This window comes from Atractosteus spatula, chromosome 13, assembly GCF_055471065.1.
Source record: "Atractosteus spatula isolate fAtrSpa1 chromosome 13, fAtrSpa1.hap1, whole genome shotgun sequence".
Taxonomy (NCBI): domain Eukaryota; kingdom Metazoa; phylum Chordata; class Actinopteri; order Semionotiformes; family Lepisosteidae; genus Atractosteus; species Atractosteus spatula.
The window spans coordinates 16,060,756-16,070,892 of NC_142718.1; the positions used below are offsets into that span (position 1 = coordinate 16,060,756).

General features: G+C 34.6%; 1 protein-coding gene across 1 annotated transcript in view; it reads right to left on the reverse strand.

Moving 5' to 3' along the window:
* atic (5-aminoimidazole-4-carboxamide ribonucleotide formyltransferase/IMP cyclohydrolase) overlaps positions 1 to 9,828 on the reverse strand; it is an 80,386-nt gene extending 70,558 nt beyond the window's left edge. The window contains exons 1-3 of the mRNA XM_088930197.1: positions 9,722 to 9,828; positions 5,541 to 5,667; positions 5,008 to 5,084 (exon numbers count right to left, since the gene is read on the reverse strand). Coding sequence (XP_088786323.1) covers positions 5,008 to 5,084; positions 5,541 to 5,667; positions 9,722 to 9,740 — 223 coding nt within the window. The 5' untranslated portion in view covers positions 9,741 to 9,828. The remainder of the gene's footprint in view (positions 1 to 5,007; positions 5,085 to 5,540; positions 5,668 to 9,721) is intronic.
* Between the last annotated feature and the right edge of the window lie 309 nt (positions 9,829 to 10,137).

Consider the following 10,137-nt stretch of genomic DNA (forward strand, 5'->3'; position numbering starts at 1 on the left):
CTTTCCTTAAATAGACTGGTAAAAATTAATAGCACCATAAACTGAAACGGTACACAACTGGATGCTTCCTTACTAAGTTTATCAAACTGTTTACAAGAGAGTAAATTGTCTTTTTAAACAATTTAAAGAAAAATGAAAGACCCATTAGGAAATATGCAATACAAGGAAGTATTTCTGAAATTGTTCAATTCAAGTGTTAACTTAAAAAAAGCAGACTTAAAAGAAGCAGAAAGATATGTAATCAGTAATGATACAATAATAGTTGGAGGGGAGTCAAAGTTTAAAACCTGAGTTTCATCTGATGGATTTACATGGCTGTAGGTAAGCTTACAGACAGATTAAAATGATCAAAAGGGTTTTCTGGTGAATTACTCTGATTAGTCATATAATATAAAGTCAGCAGAAATCTCATGGCTGTTGCTACATTCTCTCTGCCCTCTACCCCACTTAGCACAGACCTGTTTACCATTAAAGGACAAAAAAACCTGCAAGTCTGCAATTCTGCTTTCCTCTCCCTCCTTCCTCACTGGCAGGCACAGGTAGGTCAAATAACTGAGGACTGCTGCAATATCATGATTGTTAATTCTCTATATGTATTCACTCAATGGATCAGAAAGGTAGCGTTCAATTTGAATAAGATTCGGTTTACATGAAACTGTTACGAGTGGATATATAATGAACAGCAAGCACACGTAAAAACTAAATAATGGAATACTGCAGTGTAGTCTAGCACAAGTAATACACGTTTTTACTTAAGTTCCATATTAAAAGCTCCTTATGAAACAATATAACAATTCTGCCTTTTTATAATTACCAGAAGCATTTAAATATCCAGTGCCTGACTGCAATTAAGGAAAGGAGAAATAGAATTACAAGGAATTAACAAACCTCTTCCAATAGTTGAAGGTATAATGTCCACTGTATGGAAAACCATTGAAGTAGTGTCCATCCATAAAAATGATAACTTAAATCAATGAATTACAGACTAATAAAATATTTTATAAATGTACAGTTTTGAAAAGGAAAGTTAAAACTAGATAATGTAGGTTTTCAAGGTAATGCCTTTTAGACTGAGAAGCAGTTCATGGATAAAAATGAGAGAAAAGGGGTAAATACTTTAAATTAGATTATGGTAGGAGCACCACTGTTCCCAATGTATTTCAACTGTCTAGCTGTAAATGAATTGTCAATCCTTTTTGAATTTCATTACAGGACAGAAACCTGGCAGATATCGCTTAGTGACAGAGTATTATATGCACGCAGTAATATCAAACATGAAAAAAGGATGTGCCAAGACAAATATAAATAATGATGGTTCCAATCTGGGAGACAGTGTTTTGTTATTGTTTTTGTTTACCAAGTTTTTTGTATGTGTTTAAGTATAACAGACTGGATATAATGCATTTACACGTAAGGGTACTGAATCTCAATCACTGACATGATCTTAATGAGCTCACTGATACAATGACATTGTATATTCACGTTTGCGAGAGTCTATGCTTTTTTTGCAAATTGGTCACCATGTACAAAAATAAGCCCTAGTTCCACCAGCAAATTAAAACCCTGTGGGAAAAGAAAAACTGGGCTTTCAAAGAAGTAGATGATGCCATCTTGAAAACTAGTGAATATAAATTCCAACATGCAGTAAAGATGGCCAAAGCTGAATACAAAAACAAACTATCAAGGACACCTGAGGTTGCTGGTAATGCCTTCAACTAATCACTAACTAGTAGGTGAAACAAAATTCTCCAGTTGACAATCACTTTCTCGCAGAAAATCTGAATGAATTCTACTGTAGGCTTTACACAAAAAATGCAGTGGCCTGCACCCAGACAGCCCGTGGTATCCCTTCAGCCACCATTTATCATTCAGCAGCATGACATAAGATGTTTTTTCCACAAACAGAACAGCAGAAAAACATCTGGGTCCAACTTAGTATCAACAGCTACACTAAAATTGTGCCAATCAACTTCCTCACATTTTTACAGATATTTTCAATTAAGGTACTGGACAGCTTTAAGATGGCTACCATAATACCAGTAGCTAAGAAATCCACGGTGAGCTGCTTCAACAACTACAGGCCTTGACATCCGTAATGAAAATTGAGTGACTCAGCCAATTTCCTATCAAATATGCACTTCAACCCATGCCAGTTTGCCTAGAGCAAACATGTCAATGGAAAAATACATCTGCTTTGGGCTCCATGATCTATTTCAACATCTAGAAGTGCCCAGCACTTACACCCGGATTCTCTTTATTAGCTACAGATGTGTTTTAAAACAATTATCCTTCTCAAGCTTTTTGATAAGCTAGCAGAGATGGGTATAAATCAGACTGTGTTATTGGCTACTGGACTTCCTTTCCGATAGGAAGCAGGTGGTGAAGCACAGGAGCTCCTCAGGGTTGTGGCTTATCACCTCTGCTTTACTCTCTGTACACACATAATTTGTATATAGAATTGAAGTAGCTGAATTCGTTGAATGGTGCAGCCTAAACAACCTACACCTAAATGTAAAAAAAAAATAAAACATAACTCTGGTGGACTATGTATACAGTGGAGCACTCTCACCACATCAATGGTCAGGCTACAGAGGTGCAGAATTTTAAGTTCCTGGGCACCACCACCAACTCCAACACACTAAAAAGGGCGGTCAACACATCAATTAAGGTCAAAAAAGCTCATCAGAGGCTTATCTGATCTTTGAGTGTTTAGACTTTCTCCATCACTGTGTAGTACGGACTTTCACTGTATTTATTTTACTACACATGGGTGTTTAGGATGGTTTGTGAATGTGCTGTGTGGATGACATTATTGGCTTTATGTTGTATTGTACATCTTTAATTGTAAGAGCTCACATTCCATGCAACTGGTTGTTATGGCAATAAAGTATTGATCTTGAACCGAGCTTGAAGATGGCTATTAAGAAAATGACTTTGATATTTATGTTGACACTTAATTTTAATCTTCCAGAAATAAGGGGGGATTATAACTGTGGAGCTACATACTGGAAAACAAGAGTGCTGTAAGAAACAGTGATCAAAGAGGTCATTGTAATGTGGTCTTAGTAGAGATGTGTTCCTTAAAGCAAATAAGGGCATTAATGGGTTTTCAGTAATTGCTCTAATACTGATACTCTACACAGGATATATGTTTAAAGTATTTTCATAAAGAAAAATAATAGCTTTAACCTCTATCAAAAGGGAATGCCACAGGCTTCTGCAAGTTTAATCCACATCATAAAATCGATACAGACTCTTTTTCTATATTTTTATCAGCTCAAATGGTTTCTTCAAAAAACATTCCAACTTAAATGCAATACAGAATATATTAATAATATTAATAATGAATGACCATGAATGAGCTGTAAGCTGAGGAGTTATAAAGAAGACATGCTGAGTCTTGTCAGCTTGGAATTAACCTTTAGAGCGATCCTTTCGGCTCTATTATTGTATAAAATAGTTTATTGTATAAAAATAGTTTATTACTATAGCTTCTTGCGAATGCGATGTGCCCCTTTCAGGTTTACATCCGCATTAAGAAAATCTTTATTTTGTCTTAATACAAATTTTAGCAACGAGAAGTTTAACTTTATATTTTCATTCGGAAAAAAAATAATATACTGTACTATAGTGACATTAAAACCATACGGTTGATACAAGAAGATACAAGAAGTTTGAAAATATTTATTAATACATTAATACTGTCAATAATGATCAGACATTATTATAGTTTCAGTGGTCTTTTTAATACCACTCTGTTATTCTCGATTATAATTATAATATATGCAATTTAATTTTAAGGCTTGTTCCAAAGGCTTGTATTAAATATGCCCCACTGGGATGGATAAAGTCTTTTGAATTGAATTAAACCGGTTGAACTGGTTATTATTCACACTGTTGACAGTATTCACATTTGCTCATTTGTGTTTTTTTACAATTAATATCATTTAACACTGAATATGTTTTGATGTATAAAAATAATTAAAATTGTTAATATAGTGTACGTAGTATTTAGAAAGAAAACTTGTGCCCTAAGCTGGAATCGAACCCAGACCTCTGAGGTCAGAGAGGCATGTACCAACCCACTGCATCAATGTGTCGCTCAGAAATGTAGGTGAAACAAACAGGTCATAATGTTTCCAAAGCAATCACAAGTGAATGAGACAAAGAAAACCCAAAACATGTTTACAAAGAAAGTGGACTATGGTAATACTATCCGCTATAAAAATACATTTCGATCTTTAAATTAATATTGTTATTAGTTTCTTTAACTACACAATTCCATATTATATTCCTTAATAGTGGATTCCACAAAGCACACATTTTTTTACTGCAATAACGACAGCAAGTATTCATAGAAAAGATTAAAACATTCTAGCTCTTTATAAAGTATATAAACTTAATATAGTCAGAACAAGCATGTCAAAACTTTTCCGAAATAACCATAGTAAGTGGCCGAATTTGATTCACAAAATGTTTATGAAGAAAGTGGAATACTGGTGTGCATTTTTTATTTAAGCTACCACTACCTGCCATATACAGTATGTATAATATATTTATATGCCTAAATTAATATAGTTTGACAGTCAGTGATGTTATGCTCCTGTTATATTTATGCTGCTACCAAAATTTCCACCTTTAGTTGTAAAGTTCTATATTAATATTCCATATTAAGCAGATTTAAACATGCACAGTAGAGTGATTAAATGAAGCAATCATTTCACTAAGATCTGTCGATCATCTTTGGCCAGCACATCACATGCCGCGGTAACCTATAGCCCGCCCCATTTATAAATCTATAACATTTATTATGTTGTTACATAATACCTAAAAAACTGCATGATAATAGAACATAAGAAGAACATTAGCCGAATATAAACTTACAAAATGTTAACAGAAATTAAATAAAGCTACAACAGTCAAACATCAAATACAACTTATGTTATTGTGAACTGTTCAGTTTCTGTTCAAAAGAAAACAGAAAATCTGTGTTATTCACACATTTACCTGCATGAACTGCTGGATGTAATGTCTTCACCCTTCCTCCCAGCATTTCTGGAAATCCAGTAAGTTCTGAAATATCCCTTGGGAAAAAAAGAAAGTTGGATGTACTGGGATGAACTGGCTAATTATTAGCTTATAGCTGCTAACTCATCAATTTTTTTTAGTAATTAAATGAGGGTTTCAGCTACAATTCAAATAGAAATGATCTATGTCCATTATGCAACATAACCATTTGCTTCATGATGAATATAGGATCATAAAGGTGTACTGTGGCACCCAAAGCAAACTGTAAATTTGATTAATAACTATTTAAAAGAAATAAAGCATAGTAGCTGAAAGCTGAAAGGACAAGGTAATGTACATTTGCATTTTGACAATACAGGCAATTGCTAAAAAGTGGTATTTTCAGATAAATACACAACATATTAGCTTTGTGATATGCTGTTATCCACAGATCACCTACCACCCAGACTTACAAAAAAAAATGTTAACAGTAGGCCAGCAGATTACCCATGCCAGTATATTGGAATCCATACCTTACAGAAAGACCAGCGTCCTGCAGAGCCTTTGCGGTGCCCCCAGAAGCAACCAGGGAGAGACCGACTGAAACCAGCTGCTTGGCAAAGTCCACTACACCAGTCTTATCAGACACACTCAACAGTGCTGCAGAAAACAACGGAAAAGCAGTTGAAACACTATTCTGTATTATGCTATAAGTTATTTTTTATCACAGGCTAATTATTCTCTGTTTGAGGCACATTTTGTAAAACTTTTCAGCTTTTAAAACATCAATTGTATTTTTAATTGGAACCAACACCAATTAAGGCAGTTCTGAAACTTGTGTTACAAGAAATGTAATCAGCTGGACCTCTTCAGAAAGAAAATTCATTGTGGAAGTGTCGGATACCGTAACATACACACCACTCTCTGTACATCATACAGTTTGTGAACCCTTTAGAATTACCTAGATTTCAATTTGTCTTACTGTGGATTGATGAACACCCAGGCCTTTAATAATGCTTTTGTAGCCTTTTCCAGCTTTATGCATCTCTACAATTCTTCTTCTAAGCTCCTCTGATATTTATTTTGATCAGGGTATGGTTTACATGAACAGCTCTTTCTTGAGAAGACCAGTCTCTGTCAGTAACCAACCTTTGTGTGCCTTTTTATAGAGCAGGGCACCTCCAACCCACACCTCCGATCTCATCTCATTGATTGGAACACCTGACTCCAATAAGCTTTTGGAGAAGTCATTAGCCTAGAGGTTCACATACTTTTTCCAACCTAGACTGTGAATGTTTAAACGATGTGTTCAGTACTGACAAGAAGTACAATTGTTTGTGTGTTATTAGTTTAAGCAGATTGTGTTTGTCTATTATTGTGACTTAGTTGAAAATCAGACCACATTTTTATGAGTAAGAAAAGGGTTCACAAACTTTTTCATGCAACTGCATATTGATCAAGTAATAAGAGTTATTTAATCTGTAATAATTTCAAGCAAGTTAAGAGGTAATGTACATTTTTGGAAACCCTTGAAGTATGGTATTTTTGACACTCAGGACTGACCAAAGAAAAAGTCTAAACAAGTACGCAGATCAATTAAATTATTAATTAGCCCTGGAGCTGTAGAGCTCTGCTGGAATACAAAACACCATGTGAAGCTTTTGTGTTGGAAACTACTGCTGTACTATTATGGGAACATCATCATTATTATATGATTCTCTCCCTACTCTCATCCTCTTCCTTGCCTTTATATTTATGTTGTGCTCTATGCCTCAATGGTTCTCCTTTATTATGCTTCTAATGATTCACTATGAAGTTTACCAAAGTAGACAATCTGAAATCCCCTTTGAACATTTTTGTTTACCCACCTGTTCACTCACCTACAGCGATGCAAATAGCTAAAAAAATATGCATTGTTTCAAGGTTTCTGGGGAAGGCACCAAGTAGTGATTTCAATACATGAACATCTAGCATAGCTAAACATCAAGAGCACTAGCTCATAACAATATACATATTGTATATCAGTATACATAATTATTAATGCCATAATGTTTGTATCAGGGCTAAAATACTTGAGAAAGGGTATTTTTGTAAATATACAGTTTGACATTAACTGACTTCTCTAAAACAGTATTTTATTTTGAATTCTATTGGGCATGGCTGCTTTATAAGCAAAAATGAAGCAAGGAAATTTCCTGGGCTATATTTTGAGACAATTACATTTCAAACAAAGAAGAGCATGTGAAATCAACACAGAAAGTACATCTAATAGGGGTGAGGTATCAAAATTGATTTGTCTTCTTTGCCAAATAAGCTTAAGCATTTCTTATCATATACGAATAGTTTTTGCTTTTCTATCATACCAAAAGGTTTGTGGCCCCTTTCCTTGACTAATAAGGTTTACTCAAACCTTTCCTTAAAAGTACCAACATACATTTTCTTACCAAATGCAAAATATGAAAACTGCATTATCGCTAATAAAGCAATAAACAGAACCTTAAGTTCTTAGTTGCAAATTATAAACCAGGATAAAAACAATGTAACAGTAACCTTTCATTTATTTTTCTGATTTTTCAGGAGCTCCCAACTGCTATAGGATATTATGTCAAAGGGAAAAAAAAGCATTTAAATGAACATGTATGCAAATAGCTTACAAAGCACCTAAAGACATTTTAATCAAGAAATTGTCATTTGTGAGTAAAATGCATTTAAAAAATTTAAGCAAGTATGATTGGGGGGGCTTCTTACAGCATTTTTTAGGATTAAAAAAATTCCTAACTGCAGTCTTAATACTGGTTGATTTTCAGATTTCTTCCAAAAATACACTTGCTGACTGGTACTATCAAGCAGGCTTTATGAAGCTTGCCTTCTAAATTATACACTAGTGGTATCAAAGTTTAGCAAACGTGTAGTTCATATCCTGATTGCACTACAAGTTTTATTTTAGGAAAACCTGATTTCCTGTATCATGGACTAAAACACTCTCTCCTAGTAAACTGATTCCTAGTTACTTTGGGGCATCCATGTTTTAGAAAAGGACGTTTAGTTCTGAATTTTTAATTCAATCTTTAATTCAGTTATGTTTTTTTTTTGTTTTAAACTCATTTATGTGTTGCATTGCGTTTTAAGATTAGAGGTAGAATTCTAGGTTTCTAGGTCTACAGAACCTAGGCCTGGAAAATACAGATTTGTACACCCCATATATTTCAAATTATGTTTATGTTGTGCATTGTACAGATTGTATTATGTATAGTTAATAAATAATTATATCAACAAGTTTCAACTCTGATTACCAGAGAATATAAAAAACTCACATTTCTAAAGTTTTACCTAATGTTCTGGTTATTACTTGATCCCTGCTATATTAAAAAGTAAAAGCAGCACAAATAAATGCATTGGGAGTCACTGTTTTCAGGGTGGCCATTTTCAAGAGGAGATGCAATAGAAATGAAAGCCAGGAATACGATATGTGCAGACCTTCACAACATTGCTTTCAATACAATGGCAATTTTGACAATTATTCAACCACAAGACGGAGAACAGGTGGAAATGTCAAAAACCATAATTACATCTAAAAAGAACCTGATAAGACCACTTGCTTTAAGCTATCCTTACATGTTACCCAGTATTCCTATTACTTAACATTACAGCTCCCTCTTCAGAGCAACCAGTATGTGGTCCCATCAGTACAACAGACAATAAACTGACTCAAGAGACACCCAGATATGATAATAGCAATAATAGTAACATTCCGTTTGCCTCGCTTCCCTCCCTAAAATGTCCATTTATAACAATTCGGTACCAAATACCACAGACACTAAAAATATTAGTAGCTGTATTACCAACATACCAGTGTACTGTTGTACTGTAACTGGAATTCATTTATACTTAAGCATTACAATACAGTCCAAGGAAAAGATACCTTTAGGTATCTTAATACGATCCAGATTCACTTTAAAAAGTACTAAAAATCCTAATTCTACAGCAAGAACTGAACGTACTTAACTCCCGTGCCCTTTCCCCTTCGATAACACCCTTTGGGTTGACTGCAATCTAATATATTTTTGCGAGGAGTCGGGAACTACTTCGAGAAACCAAGCTCGCTGAAACTGGTATTGAAGTGTACTGTTTAGCACAGAACAGCGTTCTGACTGCAGTGGCATTCAAATTCCTACATATACTGTACGTGGGGGGTCGTTTTCAATTCATTCAGTAGCACTTCAATACAGATTAGATTAAATAAAACGGTTATTTTAGTGATAATGAAGTTGAGCCCCGAGAACGAAGCACTTGGAGTAGTCATTAAAAACAGGCAAGCTCTTGAACAGCTCATGCTCTTTCAGTGCTTCTTCCGCTCCCGCTTCCACTCATTTGATTTTTTGTTTTCAATCGTAAATGAACTACGCCATCCTGAAAAAAACAAGGCTAAGGGACATGACAGGTTACATGCAAAACAAATGTTAAAAAGCACGAATTAAACCCGAAGTTTGGAATATTACTAAATTCGATAAAATGATTCACAACAGAAATTCCCTTCATTGCTTTTAAGGGCTTGATGACTAATAAAATACAAAACTTCGTGTTCACCCAAGTTTACACTCCACAATACAGCACCTGAGAAACATTAATTTTACACGTAACACAAACGACATAACACACAATCGAAGAATATAATCTTAATTAAAAAAAATTGACAGAGTATCATATGAAGTACCTATCTCAGAGTTAGCCATTGTATTCCCTTCCAGATCTTCTTACAACCGCCGTAAACTACGAATACCAGACTATGCTGCTTCACGTGGACTCAAATCTGCAACTCTGGTCTTCTCAATGCATGCCGGGTACTACAAGAAGTGAACTTTCTCTCTAGGGAACTTGGTAAAACCTGGAACGCTGGGACGGAGACAATAACTGAACTGGCTCTAGTATTTTCTTAAACTGCTCTACCTTTATACATTTCTTTACAGTTTAATAAGAAACACTAATAATAACGCCTCTAGGGAAATTAATTAAAACATTGTTCAGGTATAGATTTTAAAGTTCTGAGGGCTTTGCCCCCACTAATTTAAATCACTAATAATTAAAAACATAAATAATTTAACTTTTTCCTGGTAGGAACAGGTACAGTCT